The 23,146-nt window shown below is 44.0% G+C and overlaps 1 protein-coding gene across 1 annotated transcript in view; it reads left to right on the top strand.

Moving 5' to 3' along the window:
• LOC132892676 (uncharacterized) overlaps positions 1–23,146 on the top strand; it is a 126,291-nt gene that overhangs the window by 62,915 nt on the left and 40,230 nt on the right. Inside the window, exons 5-7 of the mRNA XM_060930989.1 lie at positions 6,827–6,894; positions 7,062–7,252; positions 17,437–18,862. Coding sequence (XP_060786972.1) covers positions 6,827–6,894; positions 7,062–7,252; positions 17,437–18,862 — 1,685 coding nt within the window. The remainder of the gene's footprint in view (positions 1–6,826; positions 6,895–7,061; positions 7,253–17,436; positions 18,863–23,146) is intronic.

Below are 23,146 nucleotides of genomic sequence, written 5' to 3'. Positions count from 1 at the left end.
GTCAGATGTCTGTGTGTCCTTGATGACGACTTGCAAAGATGATTGTTTAGGCTTTGTAACTATGTCAGTCTGCGACATCTTATCAACTGTTTTCCTCAATGCTGGCTGAGAAAAGATTGCAAGTCTGTAATGGTCTACTAAGACTTTGGCTCCAATCCAGCTGAGTTCAGTGCTATTTGGCTTGTAAAATTTTCTGCGATTCCAGAAAAGTTTAAAATTGTCTATGAAGTTCATACCAAATGAAAAACAAGTTTTTCCAAGCCAGGTGTTAAGACTGAAGAGTCGAGAAAAAGCAAAACTTCCTCTCGCTGGGAGTGGGCCACTGATAAAAGATTGAATTCCAGTCTTATAGAGCTCAGAAAAAAGTTTTCTGAAATCATCTTGGACAAACAGCTGTTCTCTGAAAACATCATTTGCTCCCACATGCACAACAATACGTTTAATAGTTTTATGCTCGGACATGAGTTTCAAAATGCTGTCTTTGGTGTCAGAGATGGATGCATTTGGAAGGCAACAAATAATCATCTCATAACCTTTTTAATTGTCTTACAGTGGAATCACCAAGAACAAGGGTCGTGGGATCAGGTGGTGTTACGAGCTGCTTTTTGCCACTTCCCATAGCTGTTCGATCTTGGTGCGATCTCTTTTTACTATGTGTTTGTCCGCTTGAAAAATCCTCTTCCACATCCCTGAGGCATTCAAATTTGTTCTGAAGCCTTATGGGCTGTGGATTTTCCATAGGATTGTAGATCCTATTGTAATTTGTAGAACGAGCTCGTGTTGAAGTAATTACTCTTCTGTTTTTATTTTTGGGCTTACCACCCATCATTTGCCAGTTTTCTGTACTCACATTTTGCCCAGCTTGATTGATGAATTCTTCCACTTGATCTGCAATGTCCTCAGTCTGTCGGAGTGCAATCTCTGCATTCTCAGCCACTGTTTCTGTACTCCTTTCCTGAGATATCGCTTTTAATTCGTCCGTCTTTGGCAGAGCATCAATCTTTGATTCCAGAATAGAAATCCTCTGTTCTAGTTCCATGCATTTTCTGCAGGATTTTTTGCTCCCTGGCATTTTGTTTTAAAAACTAACTTATCTTATAAAGATAAAAAAAAAACCAAAAAAAAAAGTGGAAATTAAATTAAAGGCGTCACGCAGTGGCGATAAAAGTCGCATTATTCTGCACCAGAATGCTTTCGAGATTCGAAATAAATTGACCGTCAATTTTTCAAAAGCTTCCCGCGGTTGTAATCGGTCCTTATTTGGTCATGCCCATCACTTGAAATTTCCCGCGTTCGCAGCGCCCCCTCTCGGTCAATGGAACAGCTGCGTGACGTCATACCAGTAACCACTCGGTGCAGTTGCAATGGCGGACACACCAGAAAATAGGAGCGATGCTGAGGAAATTAGCTTTGATTTTACCGATACAGAAGAAGAAAATGGCCCACAAGTAGAGATTTTGACAGCTGAATGTCCTGGTGGTATCCAGCCTTACAGATTTGAACCTGAGCGCTCATCTTCAGAAGAAAATGAGGACAGTTCTGACGACGACAGAAACGAAGACGAGAATGAAGAAGACCGGCGACTTGAAGACTTGTTTTGGTTGGTTTCTCTGACTAAATCACTACTTGTGTGTATTTTTAAAGACCGTTTTCACTTGAATTAGAATGCTGTGTGATTAATCTATGATTATGTGTAACACTGATAGCTGTAGGGGGTGAAAGTATAGCTAGAAAGATTGAATTCTAGCAACTTGACAGCTTGCGATCTCGCGAAATGCAGTGGGCCTTCTGATACAGTAGACCCCTTGATATTCCAGTTTTCATCATTTTCCTTTTATTGCAGTTGATTTTAACTTGATATTCAGTATGTTATAGGCTGGGAGTATTGAGCTTTGTATTGTATTGTTTAGTAAACGTACAATCGTCAGTAATAAGTGATAATTATTAGTTAAAGACAGCTCTGTGGCATAAATCACTGTAAAATTTGGACACAAGTCCAAATTTGGCCTTTTGGTTTCTATCCTATAGATCTATTTTGCTCTCCCATGATGATCTTAGACCTATTAAAAGCGACATGGGGTGTTGTACATAATATTGCAAGATCATGGAGGTTTAATTGGAGTTTTGTGAAAATGTTTTTAAAAAGCTAGTAAAGGTGGCTTGGGAAGCTGGAAAGCAGACATTATAAACAAACAAAATTTATTTTTAACGCATGTTTTCCAGGTGCAGTTGTGGAAACTGTAGAATTATGCCAACTGCACAGGAATGCAGATGTTGTCAGGAGCGATTCGTGTAAGGCAATTCCTGGCTGGGGCTCGTTGTTACAGCCAAACACAATACACTGATTAGGCATTTTGTATCACAGAATATTAATACATCATTTCATAGTGTTTTGAGTGTTCAAAACTATCCACAAACTGAATAAATCCACAAAATCCGCAATGTAAACAACTCTGGTAAACGCACGCTATAGAGAAAACATGGCGACAGGCCAGCATCACCCAAGGGAGGTTACTGGTATGACGTCACACATAAGTTGACCTAGTTAACGGCTGGCTGCCTAAATTTGGCTGTGCATGTCAACTTTAAATGCTTGTAGCGGGCGCATCGTGACACTGAGATCGCGGGAAACCGAGGGGCTTGAATAACCCACCAAACCCGACATTTTGACACATGATATAGCCTGATTGCTGAAATTACCGCATGACGCCTTTAAAAGCTTATAAAGATGAAAAATAAAATGAGAAAAAAAAATAGTGGAAATTAAATGAGAAAGTAAAGTATAGAAATAAAGATCAAGAAAGCAGGAGCAAAGCAAAGAAGCGTCCTACTCGCTTGAGTAGGAGGAGCAGAGTGCCATAGTCCACTATTTCCTGCTTTACCGTCAGACACAGGACTTGAGAAGGTTTTGCGGGCTCCTATGCAGCATGGGAGACGTATCTCATCTCATTATCTCTAGCCGCTTTATCCTGTTCTACAGGGTCGCAGGCAAGCTGGAGCCTATCCCAGCTGACTACGGGCAAAAGGCGGGGTACACCCTGGACAAGTCGCCAGGTCATCACAGGGCTGACACATAGACACAGACAACCATTCATACTCACATTCACACCTACGCTCAATTTAGAGTCACCAGTTAACCTAACCTGCATGTCTTTGGACTGTGGGGGAAACCGGAGCACCCGGAGGAAACCCATGCGGACACAGGGAGAACATTTGGACCTGCTCTAAATTAAGAGATTTTTGGTCATCTGTTTGCAAAACTTTGAATGATGCATTCAAAACCAAAGTGAAACCCTCTGCAGAAATGGCCATCTTTGGAGTATTGATTAATGAGATCTTGCTGGCCACTGATAAACAGAATGCTTTTGCCTTTGCCTCTTTGATAGCCCGTAGAAGAATAGTCTTGCAGTGGAAATCTCCAGACCCACCCAAAGTGTCAGCCTGGTGTAGGTACAGTCCCTTTAAGAAACTACACTTCCCATCAGCCAACTTCCGCGTTGACCTACGTCACACGTGGGCAGGATCATCTACGTCACTTCTTCCTGGAAGGCATAAGTAACGGAACAACGCTTCTGTCTCTCCCTCGTCTGGATTTCAAGCCATCTGGACACAAAGAGATACCCCGCACCAGAAAACCAGATATACACATCTTTTCTTTTCCTCAAGAACCAGAGTTTCGCACTTTCTTTTCACCTTTGGCCATGGTAGATCCTCGGATCACGCGATTTTAAACTCAGCTTGAGCTACAGCCGGTTTGTTTGTCTATTATCAAGTACGTACAAAACTGCAGCCCAAAGCAGTTTAATTTAAGAGTTAGGAGCGACCGGATCCTTCTAATTTTAAAAAGCTGTGCACATTGTCTGATCAGAGACTTTCTTTCCATCACGAGCGACCACGCGTCGGACCAAGAAATCCTCTGCTTTCTACAGAAGCGACTCACGTGCTTCACAACGGTGAAACTCCAAAAGTCTCGGAACATCTCTTCATAATCTTGCGTAGAGGCAAGATACTAAGTAAGACTGGCAAATTTTGGGCATGAAACTAGTCTTAAGAATTAGCTTTATTGAAGTAGTGTGAATTTAAACTCAGGAATGGTTTAATTGTTTACACTGTAAACACTTAGGATGTTGAATTGATGATTGTTCTATTTTGTTTTTAATCTCTCAATTGTTTAATAGATAGGCTATGCATGCTTCTCTATCTCTTACGAACATCCTCAATTTCCTTATTACACATTTTGACCTCATCAAGATTTCAGTGGATTTAGTAGTGTTATGAGCTAGTGGGTTAGCTACCGGCTAGTCCTTTGTTACTTAGAAACACGTGGCCACAGGCCACACCCAAGCACACCTTAGCTAAACACATGGCTAATTCTTTTGTTTTGTTAGCAAGCTAGGCTAACCTTTTGCTTAAGCCACAGGCCACACACAAGCACACCTTAGCTAAACACACGGCTAGTTATTTTGTCTCGCTAGCAATCCATGCTAACTCTTGTTCAGGCCACACACACAGGCCTCACAAACACACCCTAGCTAGCATTCCTTTGTCTTAGCAACCAAAGCTAACTCTCCTCTGTACTTAGAAACACGTGGTCACAAGGCGTACACCACGTGGACACACACACACGTGGAGTTAGCTACCAGAGCTAATTCTTTTGTTTCCACTTAGAAACACGTGGTCACGACCACACACACCTCAGATAACACACACACAAACACACACACCATATCATATTTGTATATAAGATTTCAACTGCTGTTATTCATTTTTATCTTTGTTATAATAAATTCATTTATTATTGAAACTGTGTTTATTTGTGTTCCAATATTTTTGAAGTCGCCCAATCTCAAAAGAATTCTAAAAGTGCATATGAGTTATGTAATACGGTAAGTGATCATAATAATTTGGAATATACCATAATTTAGCTGTTTGGTAATTTATTATTAGGCACCAAAATTAATGGTATTATAAATGAGACTGATTCAATGAGACTGATTTAATGAGATTGATCACTTAATTACCAATTGCACCTACACTGGCTTAGCGACCTAATGTTATTCCTGAAGTTAGAGAAGATTAAGTATTTTACCAGCGGTTCAATAAGAAAATTCTACAAAATATGGGAGCCGTTGCTTTTGTATTTTGACAGGCTCAAGACCCTCCCATAATTTAATAGGGCCCTGTGTTATGTTTTGATCTTGCATAACTACAGGTATAGGCATAGAGTGCAGATTGCCCCCCCCCCCCCCCCCTTGCCTGTTATTTTTATTTAGTTTATTTTAATTTATATTGCATTTTTCTGTTATAAATGTTATTACGGTTATGATTATGTACTTTTTTTCCCTTTTATTTTATTTACAGCAGTATGTGGGTGTTGTGGGAGGGTGGGTTTTGATTGGAAAAAACACAAAGAAAAACAATTCAAGACATTGTATTTAAATTCATCCTGTATTGTGCTACCTTTCTTGAATTAAAAAAAAAAAGCTTTCACCATGTTGGCTGCATTATCTGAAACAACAAACCGTATTGTGACAGACTGACCAGCAGACTCTTCCCACTCTCTCATCTTTTCCTTAAGGCAGCACAGAATGTTGTTTGATGTGTGCTCAATGTCCAGCACACCAACATTTAGCAGCCCTGCTTTCCTCTGTACTGAAGCTTCTCCTACACGTTCACACCCAGTGAACGTGCCTTTCAGTGCCCAGTAAGACAGAGATATGCATGTGCGTTGTGATTGCTGGTCCAGAGATCTGTAGTGAGGTTGATGACACCTCCTTCAGCTGCCTTAAGTGACTAGACCAACTCCCCTCTCATTGCCTCATACAGCTCAGGCACTACAGTTCGACTGAAATAGTGCCTCGATAGGATCTTATACTTGGGCTCTAAAAAGCCAACAAGTGTCTTGAAGTCTCTCCTCTCCTAACCCTAACCCTACCTCATGAAGCTGGTTACGTTAATACCAATAGTGTGCAAAGCTGTCATGAAGGTAAACGCTAGCTATGTTGAATCTAAAATATCAAACTTTTTTTTTAACACTTTTTTTGTTTACCACACAATTCCATGTTATGTCATGGTTTTGATGTCTTCAGTTTTGTTCTATAATGTAGAAAATAGTCAAAATACAGAAAAACTTATGAGTAGGTGTGTCCAAACTTTTGACAGGTACTATATATCCAGGACCAGAGCTATACTGAACTAAACCAACACTAGCTAACAAACGCGTATGGGAAATAAATATTACTTCAGGAAAAAATCGGGTTTATGGAAAAACCATTTCATGACAGATCTGACAAAGTTGTGCATTTTTGTTAGGGTCTGTTTAGAGGTCAGAACACAAGGGACATACATTCATTAGAGACAACACAGCTTTCCTATGTCAAAGGCACAAAACCTTTGATTAAAAACTTCATAAAAGGGGGTGTCGTGGCTAAGGCGCCATACCATAAATCTGGGCGACCTGGGTTCGATTCCGGCCCGAGGTCATTTCCCGATCCCTCCCCATCTCTCTCTCCCACTCATTTCCTGTCTCTACACTGTCCTATCCAATAATAAAGGTGGAAAAAAAGCCCAAAAAAATCTTTAAAAAAAAAAAAAACTTCATAAAAATTCTGATGAAAAGCCTGCATTTTCCTATAGTTGCTTAATTCACCTCTGAGTTCGTCAGCTGTTCTTTGAAACTAAAGATACAGTCAAGAACCTTTTCTTACTTCGTGATGCTTAATATAATATTGATATGAGACATTATTCTCATTCCTGTGTACTTCTATTAATTGGAAGACATAGATTGATTTCATGAAGAAAATCTAAATGTTTCATCTTTCTACAGATATGCAAGAGCATGCAGTGTGACGAATACATAGATGCCAAAAGAGAAATACATGCAAATTGGATGAGGTGAGGAATACACCGGTTGCTGCGTCTTTGTGTAGTGATTGATTTTACAACTCCTAATTTGTTGGAAGAACTTTATCCTCCTCCTGTGACTGATATCTCCTCCATGCTTTTTCTTGAAAACCCGATCTGATTTTTAACTTTTCTGCTGCACTGACTCATGCTTTTAGGTATGTGAATTGTGCCCGTAATGATGAAGAACAGAATCTTGTGGCATTTCAGCATCGAGGGGGAATTCTATTCCGTTGCTGTCGACCCATTAACTCAGGACAGGAGCTCTTGATGTGGTATGAAGAGGAGTATGCCAAAGAACTCAGTCCTGCATTTGACTACCTCTGGAACAAAAAGTGCTCTACGAATGGTAAAGTCCGTCCATACATACAAATCATTTCGGTTCTTTTCAATTATAGTTGTATAATGGAGGAGCCCGACAGTTGATGTTTGTTCATATCAGGCACTGGCATCCCATATATAGCTTGACCATAAATCTCATGAAGTCATTAATCCCAAGGTCTTCATGTTTATCACAGAGAAATCCTATTTAAAAAAATGCCTGAATAAACCAATATGTTTAGACTTAGACTGTACCTCTGTCCTAAAATTCAAAGATTGTTTCATAGTTGGGGAGCTTTGTAGGAAAGCTCCCTGCTATAGTTTTAATGATTCTAGGTACTAATAAATAACCTGCAATTTTTGATTGAAGCAGGTGTGATGGATCATAAGACCAGAAGTTTGCTTGTGTACTGTAGGGCGAAACCGTTCAGTGCTTTTTAGGTCATTACTAGTATAATAAAACCATAATTTTACTGGGAGCCGATGCAGTGTGCATTGTAAGGGAGATTTAATCAACATTTCTGGTTCTAAGAAGGACTCTGGAATAACTGGAACTTGTTTTTGAACCTAGACGTACACCCAGACAGCAAGATTGTTACTATAGCGTAAGAGGTTATGTAGGGTTTTCTGCATTATCTAGTCACATTAGAATCAACTCCAGACCTTTTATCTCCTTAATTTGTCATGAAATAATGAGAAAATCGGCCATAACTGCCCATGAAACTGCTTCAGTCAATTGCCCAATTACTTTTGAGCCGGTGAAACTGGAATTCCTAAATGGATAATGCAATATTTTTGTGAAATGCCTTGAATTAAAGCTGAAAGTCTACACTTCAATCACATCTTAATTGCTTCATTTCAAGTTCAGTGTGGTGATGTGCAGAGGGAAAATTCCAAAAGCTGTTGGTGTTCAAATACTTCAGGCCCCGACGATATTTCTTAAATTAAGTGTTTCTGTGATGAAAGCATGTTGAACAACAAAGACTACTATAACCCGAACACTCCCCAAGAGCACGAGTTGTGGCTAGTTCCCACCCACCAGGTAGGTCTCTCCTATCATATGACGGCAACTGACCAGAAAGGGTGAAGGCTATCATGTGCCTCCTCTGATGCCTCCTTCATACCAAAGCCCAGGGTTGGACCTGGGTTATTTGACCAATCTTCAACCCTTCTTTTCTCAGTTCAAACCAAGTGAGTCAACCCATGAAACATGCATAACAATTAACTCGCAGGCTGGAAATGGGCGGATTTCATATACATGTGCTGTATCTGGATATCTCACGCACTTTTACTGTTGGCTGCATCGTCGCTGTGCCTGTTGTAAACAAGACTTTCTCTGCATTGGCTTTGGGTGGTACTGTATTTGATGAGAACACAAACAGAAGTATTTCAATTTTTTCGCTCACCCAAAATAAAAATAAAAAAAACTTGTGCTCAAACAGTTTTAGAGTAGTTAACTGGTAAATGTTTTGATGACGCGACATCACCCAGCACCCCATTCACATTAATAACTTAAGAAATGCTGAAGCACGTATATTTATTTGCGTGCACATACAAATTGAAATACTTTTATTTACATTCTCATAATATGAGTGTGTAGTGGACATCTATTATGGACATAATTCACCATACCATGTCTTGCTTCCAACGTTGGTTTTTTACTCTGTTCTGATGCCTTGTTTGCCTTGCTCAGCTAAGTTGGCATTTTTCCTCTGACTCAGATGTGCGTTCCGCACGACATGTTTAATGTGTTACCTGGTTAGAGTATTAGTGACGCGGCCCCTTTAAGGATGCGAACTCGGTTTGTTTATCTGATGGGGAGCGCCATCTTGTTTAGTTTTTCCTTGAGTGTTTCAATATACGACACGCCATTGCGTTGTCAAAGTGAGAAATTGACTCTTCTAATATCGCAATTTCCACACTGGTGACCCCGACGTTTGTCTGCTGGACGCATTCCAGAGACGCACCGAGCGACTATGGCGACAAATGCTGTAACTCTGAAGCTCCCGGAGTTCTGGGAGTCGTCAGCTTCTGCGTGGTTCGCGCAGACTGAGGCACAGTTTGCGCTGCGTGAAATAACCGCGGACACCACCAAGTACTACTATGTAGTGTCGGCCCTTGGTAGCTCGACAGCGACAAGAGTGGTCAGTCTCCTCAAAAACCCCCCTGCTGTGGATAAGTATACTACACTCAAGGCTCACCTGTTAAAGACTTTTAAACTTTTTGATGCTGAGAGGGCTAGCCGGCTATTTTCTCTGCAAGGCTTGGGCGATAGCAAATCCTCTGAACTTATGGACAGAATGTTGGATCTGCTTGGGGAGCACAGGCCTGGGTTCCTCTTCGTCCAGCTTTTCTTGCGTCAACTCCCTCCTCAAGTACGGGCTGCTTTAGCCAACACTTCCATCACTGACTGCCGCGCACTGGCAGAGGAGGCTGACAAGTTTTTTCTGGCTGTTCAACACCCCTGCATGACTGCTGCTGCGCTCAGCCCTGCTTATGCCGTTGCAACCGACCCGTCCCATGCCTGTCATGCCGCCACCCCGTACCCTGGTGACCCAGCGCTCACTGCAGCAGCTACAGTTTCGCACCGGCCACGTTCTGACTCCGGCCTATGTTTTTACCATGCGAAATTTGGATCCAGGGCCAAGCGACGCCGAGCACCTTGCAGTTTCAGGGGGGCGAGAAACACCAAGGCCGGCGCTCAGTAGTGGCCTTGAGCGTCGGCCGCACTGGCAGGCTGCTGTTCATCCAGGACACCACCTCTGGGCGTCGTTTCCTGTGTAACACTGGTGCGCAGAAGAGCATTCTACCTGCATCGATGCTGGACATCCTAGCGAATGGATTTGGCCCCCCCGGAGGCCGCTAATGGCAGCCCCATACACACTTACAGCATGCGTCACGTGGAGCTGTGTTTCAGCGGTCAGCGGTTTAACTGGGACTTTATCACGGCCAAAGTGGCTGTCCCCACCCTGGGTGCGGATTTTCTATGCGCTTACGGGCTGCTGGTGGATGTCAAAAACCGTTGCTTGATTGACGCCACCACGTTCTCTTCATACAACTGCACTCTCAGTGGTGTAGACTACATCAGACTGTCTAGTGTGCTCTCACAGGCTGACGAGTTTCATCGCCTGCTCGCAGAGTTTCCAGCGCTCACGCAGCCCACCTTTTCGTCGTCTACTGCCAAGCATGGGGTGGAGCACCACATCGCCACCACTGGCCCACCTGTCTACGCCCGGGCGTGACGGCTAGATCCAGCTAAGATGGGCATTGCCAGGGCTGAGTTTGACAGCATGGAATGCCTTGGCATCATCCGCCGCTCCAACAGCCCGTGGGCTTCGCCCCTCCACATGGTTCCCAAGCCCGCCGGCGGGTGGCGCCCCTGTGGTGATTACCTCAGACTTAACGATGCTACAACGCCAGACCACTATCCAGTGCCTCACATCCAGGATTTTTCAACATGCCTGGTAGGCAAGGTCATTTTTTCTAAGGTGGACCTCATCCGTGGATACCACCAGGTTCCTGTCCATCCGCTTAATGTGCCCAAAACAGCAGTGATCACCCCTTTTGGACTGTTCGAGTTCTTGAGGATGCCTTTTGGCCTTAAAAACGCCGCCCAGACCTTCCAGTGCCTCATGGACTCCGTACTGCATGATCTGCCTTTTCTGTTTGTTTACCTGGACAACATCCTTTTGGCCAGCACTTCCAAAACCGAGCACCTGGCCCACCTGCAGATCCTTTTTGAGCGTCTCAAACAGCACGGACTTATCATCAACCCAGCTAAGTGTCAGTTTGGTTTGACCACCATTGACTTCCTGGGTCATCGTGTCACCAAGGACGGGGCCGTGCCACTCCCGTCTAAGGTTGCCGCGATCTCAAACTTCCCACGGCCCATCACGGTGTGGTCCCTGCAGGAGTTCCTGGGAATGGTGAACTTTTACCACCGCTTTATTCCCGGTGCTGCTGCAATCATGTGCCCCCTGCATGAAGCCTTGAAGGGGAAAGCACCGAAACACCTGGTGGATTGGTCCTCTGAGAGGGAAAAAGCTTTCACGGCTGTAAAGGCTGCTTTGGCCAAAGCAATGATGCTGGCACACCCATTGCCTGATGCACCTATTGCCATCACTACGGACGCTTCGGACTATGCAGTTGGTGGGGTGCACGAGCAGTGGGTGGATGGTGCCTGGCAGCCACTCGCTTTCTTTAGCTGCTAGCTACGCCCGCCTGAACGTAAATACAGCACTTTTGACCGGGAGCTGCTGGCACTCCACCTGGCCATCCGACACTTCCGTTCACTGCTGGAGGGGCAACAGTTTACAGCTTTTGTCGACCATAAACCCCTTACGTTTGCCATGGCTAAGGTGTCTGAGCCATGGTCTGCCCGCCAACAGCGTCAAAACTCTTTCATCTCCGAGTTCACCACGGACATACAACATGTTGCAGGCAAAACCAACCTTGTGGCTGACTGCCTATCTCGCGCCACTGTGGGAGCCGTCCACCTGGGGCTTGACTACGCCCACATGGCAGCCAATCAGGCCACTGACCCCGATGTGCTAGCACTCAGGACAGCTGCCACTGGACTGCAGTTATCGGAGATTGCTTTTGGTGATGGTGGCAACATACTGCTTTGTGACGTTTCCACTGGGCAGCCGCGGCCCATCGTGCCCACAGCATGGAGACGACGAGTTTTTGATGCTGTGCACAGCCTTTCCCACCCAGGTAGGAAGCCATTTCAGAGGTTGGTGGCAGCAAAGTTCGTCTGGCATGGCCTCAAGAAGGATGTGCAAGACTGGGCAGGCTCGTGTGTGGAGTGTCAGCGCTCAAAAATTCACCGTCACACAAAAGCTCCCTTGGTGCATTTCCCGGTGCCAGAGCGACGGTTCGACCATGTCAACGTCGATCTGGTGGGACCCCTCCCCTCCTCCCGGGGCTTCACTTACCTCCTCTCCATGGTTGATAGTAGGGATCGACCAATATGTTTTTTTCAGGGCCGATACCGATTATTATGGAATTGGGATGCCGATAACCGATATGTGCAACCGATAAATGTAAACATTATAATTCACATGAAATTAAACATAGCACACACTGACACAGACCTTCATATCCATGAAATGTATGTTTAATTGTAAAATTGAACATGAAATTTTGTGCAGGGAGATGCCAGCAGCATTTGTACAATAAAGTCAAACATTAGTTAGAATAAAATGAGAAATAAAATAATAATAAAATAAATATTCACCAATAAAAAAATAAATCACTCCCTACTATATTACAGCTCACCATTTTCAGTGTAAAATAAATGAAAATACACTCTAGATTCTTTTACACTGAGAACTACTGTAACTAAGACTTACCAACTTCAAGTAGTTTTTAAATAACAAATCAAGTGTAGGGAGCTGCCTGCAGCATTTTTTAAAAAGTAAAATCAAACATAAAGTAGGCTATCACTCCCTATTATGTAACAACAGTATTACATAGCCTACTAGCACCATATCACACCTGGCTCCGGCAAATAGCGCTTTATAAAGTTACCTAACATATACAAGTGCAATGCGCTTTTTGAGCACGAGTCACATCATGAAGTTTACTCATCACTATAACAAATAGCCAGTAGGCTTGCGCTAGCCTACAGAACACAAACACTACAGTACGTTTTATTTCGTCTTCCCTTGACCACCTCTCTGTATGGCTGTCATTCTACTGTTCGAGTAGAACTACTGACACATTCACAACGTTTCCAGACGGGGATTTAAAAATGACTGCAGCCTACGTTATGCTGGGAACTGCTTACTATGGACAACATTACATGTAGTTTCAGCGAGACTAGTTGGTTGTAGGCTAATTCAAGTGCTTCCTTCCGTAAGCTAAGTTTGCCTGGCTACACAGATGCAAATGGACAATTTTAATGAGTAGTAGATGAAGAATGTAAACATATAATGTTGTGCTTTTGCAACTTGTGTGTTTGTGACTTATTGCGGCAAAAGCAGTGTGTCCTTACCTTGAAGTGGGATCTGCTTCTGCCCGAGTGCCCATACGGCCGCCTTGAAACGGTTCACAGCGTTTAGCTACGCATGTTGATTGGCTGTATCCCTTGTGCCGCTTCTGCCCGAGTGCCCATACGGCCGCCTTGAAACAGTTCACAGCGTTTAGCTACATGTGTCGATTGGCTATATCTCTTGTGCCAAACAAATCAGATGTTGTGGTGGGCGGGACCGTGTTCTTGAACTCAGAGAAGCGAGTGCAGGAAAGGACGTGCAGTGACCGTCGCGTTAGGAACGAAATGGCTGCAAAAAGGCATGTTATCGGCATATTGGTGGAAATTATGGCCAATACCGATAACCCTAAAAATGCAGAATATCGGCCCGATATATCGGCCAGGCCGATTATCGGTCGACCCCTAGTTGATAGGACCACACGTTGGCCGGAGGCTGTCCCATTGACATCAGGGACGACTGCTGAAATGGCTCGAGCGTTCATCGGGACCTGGGTTGCCCGGTTTGGCACCCCATCTGATCTGTCTTCAGACCGGGGCTCACAGTTCACTTCCGAGCTCTGGAATGCCATTGCAAACAGCCTGGGTGTGAAACTCCACCGTACCACTGCCTATCACCCCCAGGCTAATGGGCTTTGTGAGCGTTTTCATCGGGCTATGAAGGCCTCTCTTCGGGCCAGCCTCAAGGATGGTGGCTGGGTTGACCGGCTCCCTTGGATCATGCTAGGCCTGAGGACTGCCCCTAAGGAGGACCTACAGGCCTCATCAGCGGAGCTGGTGTATGGCCAGCCATTGCGGGTTCCAGGGGATTTCTTTCCAGACTCTTCTACTCCCTGGTCTTCGGCCCAGCAGCGGGCGGTGTTTCAGGATAAGGCAAGGCTTTTTGCGCCTGTCCCTACTTCACGCAACAGCCTCCCGCAATCCTACACTCCCCCGAGTCTGCCATCAGCGGAATATGTCTTCATTCGTCATGACGCACACCGGGGCCCACTACAGCCACCTTACGACGGGCCGTTCTGCGTGCTAGAAAGCGGGGAAAAGCATTTTGTGGTGGACTTTGGCGGTAAGGCAGAACGCGTTTCGGTGGACCGCCTTAAGCCAGCTCATCTGGATGTGGACAGACCTGTGGGGCTCGCTCAGCCTCCAAAATGAGAGCGTCCTCCGATTCGGCCCCAGTCCCCGAGCGTGGCGCCACCATGCAGGGGTTCCTCAACCCATGTTCCAGTGTAGAGGAATCGTTATGGGCGGATTGTTCGCCCACCTCCTCGCTGACTTTCATTTGTTTCTGTGTTATGGCGAATTCTGGGGGGACGTATGTAGTGGACCTCTATTATGGACATAATTCACCATACCATGTCTTGCTTGCAACGTTGGCTTTTTACTCTGTTCTGATGCCTTGTTTGCCTTGCTCAGCTAAGTTGGCGTTTTTCCTCTGACTCAGATGTGCGTTCCGCATGACATGTTTAATGTGTTACCTGGTTAGAGTATTAGCGACGCGGCCCCTTTAAGGATGCGAACTCAGTTTGTTTATCTGATGGGGAGCGCCATCTTGTTTAGTTTTTCCTTGAGTGTTTCAATAAACGACACGCCGTTGCGTTGTCAAAGTGAGAAATTGACTCTTCTTTTCTAATATTGCAATTTCCACAAGTGCAAACTTCATGGAATGGTGGAACACAAAACAGTGCGAGTTGGTGCTTGTGTGTGTTTTTTAATATAATATCACATAACAGGTACCAAACGGAGCGTAGACGTCTTCACGTGCATCCTCCTAGGCATGTGACGCCAGCTGAACTGCTGCTTATGCAATGTTAGGCGGCAATGTAACACACTCCCACTGTCATTTGCATGATCTCCCAGATGCCCATGGGAGAGAGTGTCTGCCACCCTCCAACCCTGAGAGTACAGGCCAATTTTGCTCGCTTGGGCTCCCAGCCACAGATGATTTGTGGCATCATCGGGATTCTGTTGCACCACTCAGGAGCCCAGTAATGTTTAAAGTTAAAATAAAGCTGCTAAATGCAACCTTATTTCTCCTGGTAATTATTAAAAATCATAGACATTGGAAGTAGGGGTGCAGCAGCACTTCCCTTTACTGCACCAACATTTTTTAAAGAATTGGTGTTCAAATTTGTCCGACTTTCATTTGTCTTTCATGGTTATTTACAACATAAAGAATATATGGACTTGTACCAAGATGGCGCTGCGGATGGCTGCCTCGGTGTGTCGGTGCGCATTGTTTTGTTTGTAAACTCAGTTCACTGCTGCAATACTCGAATCTCTTTCACCAGAGAAGAGCTCTTGAACTTCAGGGGAACAACTCCAGCGGACTTATTACCAACTTTTCTGCTGTCATCCGGGGAATTATTGGACATTCTGGTCAAAGGTACTCTCATCTTTGCTAACTCGGTGAGATGCTGGAGGAGAGGAAAGTGTGCTGCTGTGCTTGTGTGCCTCCGTTGGTGCAGATTTTGCACTCTGCTACCTGTGATATTTCTCTCCAATGTGTGTTCATTGTGCAACAAACTGGGGGAACTCCAGCTACTGGTGGGGAGAAACAGGGACTTTCTTTCATCTTCCATTTTATGCTTCACAGAGGCGTGGCTATGCGGATTCTTACCGGACTATGTGCTGCAGCTGGCTGGCTTCCAGCTTTTCAGAGTGGACCATAACATGGCTCTCTCTGGCAAAACAAAGGGTGGTGGAATCTGTTCATGTTTTTATCATCCAGACTACAGGTAGCCAGTGAAGGGTGGCAAGCAGAGGAGTAATGTGGGAAGAACAAGGGAGGTTGTAGACCAGGCGGGCTGCAGCGTTCTAGATGAGCTGCAGGGGTCTGATGGCAGATGTTAGAAGGCCAGCAAGGAAAGAGTTGCAGTAGTCCAAGTGGGAGAGGATCGGTGCTTGGACCAGAAGCTGAGTAGGTGGTGAAGAAGGGGTGGATCCTTCAGATGTTGTAAAGGAGAAATCTACATGTCCGGATCATTGTCCTAGCGATGTTCGCTGAGGTGGAGAGTCTGTCATCAAACACCACCTCTAGGTTCTTCGCACTGGGTGAAGGTGACGGAGTTGTCCCCCAGAGGGATGATGAAGTGCAGAGATGGAGAGGATGGCGCGGGAACGTAGATCACCTTTGTCTTGCCTGGCTTGAGTTTCAGGTCGTCCAGCCAGCTCTGGATGTCATGCAGGCAAGGAGAGATGCAAGCGGAGATCTGTGTGGCAGAAGAAGGAAAAGAGAGGAACAGTTGAGTGTCATCAGCATAGCAGTGGGAGGATAGACCATGAGCATAGATAATCAAGCTGAGAGACTGGGTGTAGAGGGAGAAGAGAACGGACCATGGACTGAACTTTGAGGGACACCAGTAGTGGGCATGGTGCTGATACAGTACCAGACCAGATAACCTGGAAGGAGCGACCAGAGAGGTAGGACCAGTCTCGGGCTGTCCCGCAGATCCCTAGGGCTGATAAGGATGACAGGAAGATGGGGTGATCAGCAGTGTCAAATGCAGCAGAAAGGTCAAGGAGAATCAAGACAGAGGAGAGGGAGGTGGCACGTGCTGCATGAAGTGCCTCACTGAGGGAGAGAAGCGCAGTCTCAGTTGAGTGTCTGGCTCAGAAGCCAGACTGGTGAGGGTCCAGGAGGTTGTTCTGAGAGAGAAGAGAGGAAAATTTGTTAGCAACAGCACATTCAAGTGTTTCGGATAGGAAGGGGAGAAGAGAAACCGACATAGTAGCAGATAAATGACATGCACAGAAACAGACGTAGGGGTTCAGAGCACTGCCAAATCACACTGTTGACTTTGGGAGCAGAAAAATAGACAATAACAGTTTCATGTGCTGGTTGAAACATCTTGTGTGTTATGAAAAGTAGAGAAACTGATGCACCCCAGATATTAATCTGGACAGTAAACGTTGCAGGAACAGTATAATTTGGATTAAGTGGATGTGTTCACCATCACAGACTTCACCAACAGCCCTTTGCAGTTGTTTCTTTGTTAAGTCCACCTTGAGTCTTGTGAATTTGCACACAGTCAGAGCCTTTCACAGATCCACTTACTCTGTTGTTGTTTTTTTTTAATTACAGAAGAGTGTGTTTTCATTTTTGTAGAATCTTGAATGTTTTTACTTAACCTCAAACACTCCTTTATATTGGGATGGTGTTCCATTTGTAATGTTGCATTTCATGTTCAGTTTCTGATATTTTTGTCCTTTCACTTCTCCAGAAGGAAACAACGCTCTGCTACAAGTCTTTTCCTGCTCCACATGTCCTCTTTCCTATGCATCTCAAATTTACCTTGAGAAACACATCCAGAGATGCCACTACGAAGCGTATGTGAGACTGCTGGAATCAGGAGAGATTAAATATGAGCTTCAGATCCCCTCCAAAGGCTCCAGTAGTCAGCCAACACCATCTGAAACTCACGGTTCTGATACTTCCCACAATAATGTACAGAAGGAAATACACCACTGCTCAGACTGTGGAAAGAGTTTTACTCAGGATGGTGCTCTCAGAACACACCAGTGCAATCACGCAGGAGGAAAGTCACATCACTGCTCACAGTGTGGAAAGAGTTTTACTCATCAGAGTGCTCTCAACACACATCAGTGCAATCACACAGAAGGAAAGTCACATTACTGCTCACAGTGTGGAAAGAGTTTTACTCATCAAAGTGCTGTCCAACGACACCAGCGCATTCACACAGGAGAGAAGCTGTATCACTGCTCACAGCATGGAAAAAGTTTTACTCCTCCGAGTGCTATCAACACACACCAGCGAATTCACACAGGAGAGAAACCGTATCGCTGCTCATTGTGTGGAAAGAGTTTTACTCATCAGAGTAATCTCCTTAAACATCAGCGCATTCACACAGGAGAGAAGCCGTATCACTGCTCACAGTGTGGAAAGAGTTTTACTCATCATGGTGCTCTCAAAACACACCAGCGAATTCACACAGGAGAGAAGCCGTATCACTGCTCACAGTGTGGAAAGAGTTTTACTCAACAGAGCGCTCTCAAAACGCACCAGCGAATTCACACAGGAGAGAAGCCATATCACTGCTCACAGTGTGGGAAGAGTTTTACTCATCAGAGTGGTCTCCATCAACACCAGCGAATTCACACAGGAGAGAAGCCGTATCACTGCTCACAGTGTGGAAAGAGTTTCACTCAACAGATTCATCTTCAGCGACACCAGAGCATTCACACAGGAGAGAAACCGTATCACTGCTCACTGTGTGGAAAGAGTTTTACTCATCATAGTGCTCTCAAAACACACCAGAGCATTCACACAGGAGAGAAGCCATATCACTGCTCACAGTGTGGGAAGAGTTTTACTCATCAGAGTGCTCTCAAAACACACCAGCGCATTCACACAGGAGAGAAGCCGTATCACTGCTCACAGTGTGGGAAGAGTTTTACTCATCAGAGTGCTCTCCATCAACACCAGCGCATTCACACAGGAGAGAAGCCGTATCACTGCTCACAGTGTGGAAAGAGTTTTACTCAGCAGAGTGCTCTCAATACACACCAGCGCATTCACACAGGAAAGAATCCATATCTTTCCTCACACTGTGGAAAGATGTTTACTTATTCACTTCCATTTAAGACCCACAAGTGCACTAATTCTGAAACTTTGCAGGACTTAAATTTGTCAAATTGAATGTTTATTATTAGTGGTTTTGGTGGAAATAATCTGTATTTTGACTTTTTTTTCCATTTTATTTTGCTTGACAAACTTTAAGTTTAGAGTAATCTTTAAAATAAGACTATAAATGTTTTTGTTTGACCTGATAGTTACGACACTTATCACCACACAAGTCATACATTAACTACAACACTATTATCAGTGTTCTATTATTAGTTCTGTAGCATTAGACTAAAGCAGAGCCATTGCGATACCACAAATTATAATTGTCAGTAAGCTCACTTCTCATGGAAATGGAATTGAAACAGTATCAACATTTCAGTTCATCACAAGTCTTTTTGCCCATGGTTTATGGGTGTATTATTTTTTTATTTTTCCTGATTATTCTACATAATTTAATCCTTACAATTAGTTCAATTTAGTGTGACTTGACTAATGTCTTGCTTCACTCAATGCGTACATGTCTGTACTTTGCTCACTGATAATGTACACGTATTTGTTCTTTGGGTCATGTTAATTTTGTCCTTGCTTTTTATTTTCTTTTATCTTAGCTTTACCTATTGTTTATCAGGTCTAGAATGTGTCCTTTGCATGTACCCATCAGCATAGCATCAGCATATAAGCTGGCTGTGTCCAGCTTTTGTTTAGACCAAGACTGAGACTGTTGCTGAAGTTGATTTTGTGCACAAAATAAACCATGTCTTTTTTTTTTTAATACCCTGGCTCTTGATCTCCTGATTCTTCAGTCATCTTACTTCTGATAAAGCTGCAGTATTTGATGGTCATCCAGAAAGATTTACATTATTCAGTCCTTGCAGTGAGGTACATACTAGTGCATCTCAAAAAATTAGAATACCATGAAAAAGTTCCTTTTTTTTCATAATTTAATTAAAAAAGGTAAACTTTCATATATTCTATATTCATTACATGTAAAGTGAAATATTTAAAGCCTTTTTTGTTTTAATTTTGATGATTATGGCTTATAGCTCATGAAAATCAGAAATCCAGTATCTCAAATTATTAGAATATTCCCGAAGATCAATCAAAAAAAGGATTTACAATACAGAAATGTCCAACTTCTGAAAAGTATATTCATTTATACACTCAGTACTTGGTTGGGGCTCCTTTACCATGAATTACCGTATCAATGCGGTGTGGCATGGAGGTGATCAGTCTGTGGCACTGCTGAGGTGTTATTGAAGCCCAGGTTGCTTTGATAGTGGCCTTCAGTGTATCTGTATTTTTGGGTCGGGTGTTTCTCATCTTCCTCTTGACAATACCCCATAGATTCTCTATGGGGTTCAGGTCAGGCAAGTTGGCTGGCCAATCAAACACAGTAATATCATGGTCAGCAAACCATTTGTTAGTAGTTTTGGCACTGTGGGTAGGTGCAGTCCTGCTGGAAAAGGAAATCAGCATCTCCAAAAAGCTCGTCAGCAGATGGAAGCATGAAGTGCTCTAAAATCTCCTGGTAGATGGCTGTGTTGACTTTGAACTTGATAAAATACAGTGGACCAACACCAGCAGATGACATGGCACCCCAAATCATCACAGACTGTGGAAACTTCACACTGGGCTTCAAACTAGAGGTCTGCGCGGGTCGGATTTTTCAGTCCCGCTCCCGCCGGTGCCCGCATTGTGCAGTCCCACTCCCGCCCGTGCCCACAAAGAATTATGATTTTCAGTCCTGCTCCCGCCCGCGCCTGTCATATTTTGTCCCGCTCCCGCCCGCAAATCCCACATGATGCAGACGTTCGCGCTATTTCTCAGGAAAGTTCTTGTCTTGACACAGCGTGATGGTGCCCCGCCCCTTACATTGAGTGGATTTGAGCATAAATATCTACAGCTCATGTTCACGTTTGTTATTATTTACCTTGTTTCTGAATTCAGCATGTAGTGTGTCTAATAATAATAATTAGTGCTGTCAAGCGATTAAAATATTTAATAGCGAATCGCACATTTTTGTCACATGAGAAACCATTGTAATTCTCTGATCAGCATAAAGTGAATGGGCTTGCTTTGTACCAATTTTTTTTTTTTTTATTGTAAAGCAGAGCTAGCAAGAGAACCATGAGTGAACAACTCTAATCAGAGAGACAGGTTACACAGTGACGGTAGGCTTGACTCAATGCTATCCCAGAAATCCTTCCTGTAATATGCAAATTTGGCTGTCCAATCAGAGGCGGCCAAATTTGCATATTACAGGAAGGATTTCTGGGATAGCATTGAGTCAAGCCTACCGTCACTGTGTAACCTGTCTCTCTGATTAGAGTTGTAGACTAACTCAAGCAGTAAATCACTTCACTCATGGTTCTCTTGCTAGCTGGGTGTGAACGGCGAGTCATTAGAGTGATCAAAGGATTTTCCTCAATCTGGCAATCTGACTCTCTCTGCAAATTTAGGCATCTTAAAATGTTTTTATTAATGCCAAATAAAATATCCAGCACAAATTATATGTGATAGACATAAATTAATAATTTATAAATTTTATTTCAAACACGTTTTTAGTTAGCGGGACTGCAGCTTATCACCTCTCCCACCCGCGCCGCATATGTGCACTCCTGCTCCCGCCCGCACCCGCATATGTGCACTTCCGGTCCCGCCCGCGCCCGAAATGAGCTTTCAAAATTTGTCCCGCACCGCACTGCTTTGCGGCGGGTCCCGCGGGAGTGCAGGGCTCTACTTCAAACACCTTGGATTCTGTGCCTCTCCACTCTTCCTCCAGACTCTAGAACCGTGATTTCCAAATTAAATGTAAAATGTACTTTCATCTGAAAAGAGGACTTTGGACCACTGAGCAACAGTCCATTTCTTTCTCTCCTTAGCCCAGATAAGACACTTCTGACATTGTCTCTGGCTCAGGAGTAGCTTGATATTAGGAATGCAAAAGTTGTGTCCCCTTTCTTGAAGATGTCGCTCGTGATGGGTCTTGATACACTGACACCAGCCTCAGTCCACTCCTTGTGAAGCTCTCCCAAGTTCTTGAATCAACTTTTCTTGACAATCCTCTCAAGACTGTGGCCATCCCTGTCGCTTGTGCACCTTTTCCAGCCACCCTTTTCAGCAATGACCTTTTGTGGCTTACCCTCCTTGTGGAGGGCATCAGTGATCATCTTCTGGACAACAGTCAAGTCAGCAGTCTTCCCCATGATTGTGGTTGTGTGTACTGAACTAGACCGAGAGATACACTGTGTTCATACTGTTTTACTCAAACTTGAAATATTCTAATATTTTGAGATGGTTTTTTAAATGTTTTTGTACTGTATGCCATACTGATTAAAATAGAAAAATGCTTGAAACATTTTAGTTTATGTGTAATGAGTCTATAATATATAACATTTTCACTTTCTTAAGTAACTGATGGAAAATATTGAACTTTTTCACAATATTCTAATTCTTTGAGATGCACTAGTAGAATTCAGCATTTTCTGAGTTAAGGTATGAGCCAGTGTCTAATTCTGGGTTTGGGGTTCCATGTAAGTGGTAATTTATAATAACATAATTTTCCACCTTGGGATCTTTGACATGTGAAGTGGATTTAAAAAAAAAAAGACAAACATGTATTTGGTTTGCTTTGACGGAGCACATAAAGCTCATAAAAAGGTACTTTAACTGCATTTTTACAGTTACAGGCCTGAGTGGCTGATAGTTCTGTTCTAGTGTAGTGAATTTCAAACATTCATGCAACATTTTGGGCTGAAATTGCAGCACAGTGGACCACAGTGAGTAACTTAACAACAAGCTGGGTAATGGGTGAACATTAGAGATCAGCCTAATTTTGAGGATTACCTTCTCAAAATGGTGAGTAATTGGGTCACTGTTATAAGCTTAACCAAGTACTGTGTCTGAGAGATGCATTTTACCATTATGCAGCCAGACACATTGAGTGTCCAAGTGTTTTAGTACAAACCCCATTTCCAGAAAAGTTGGGGTATTTTCCAAAATGCAATAAAAACAAAAATCTGTGATTTGAGCCTTGAGTTACTCCCGAACCACATTTTTTCTTGTGCCTAAGGAGCTGATATGGGTGGCTGCACACCACCATGCCCAGGGGAGTCTCAATGTTGTGCTCTATGAGGTCAGTGCGACAAGGGTTGAGCGAGAACACATCGCAGAATTCTTCCTGCAACCTAATGACCTGTGCTGTCTGGGGCAGAGACAGGTGGTCTCCACAGGGGACTGGGGTGAATTGGGCCACAGCTTTTAGACTTGCCTCCGGTCCCAGCTCTGCCCTCTCTGGAACTACCATTGCTAGAGTCACAGGGACCTCCACTCTCCACATTTTCAGG

The sequence above is a fragment of the Neoarius graeffei genome, chromosome 10 (assembly GCF_027579695.1).
Source record: "Neoarius graeffei isolate fNeoGra1 chromosome 10, fNeoGra1.pri, whole genome shotgun sequence".
NCBI lineage: Eukaryota > Metazoa > Chordata > Actinopteri > Siluriformes > Ariidae > Neoarius > Neoarius graeffei.
Note: the sequence above shows the minus strand (reverse complement) of the source record. Positions and strands in the feature narration are given on the sequence as shown.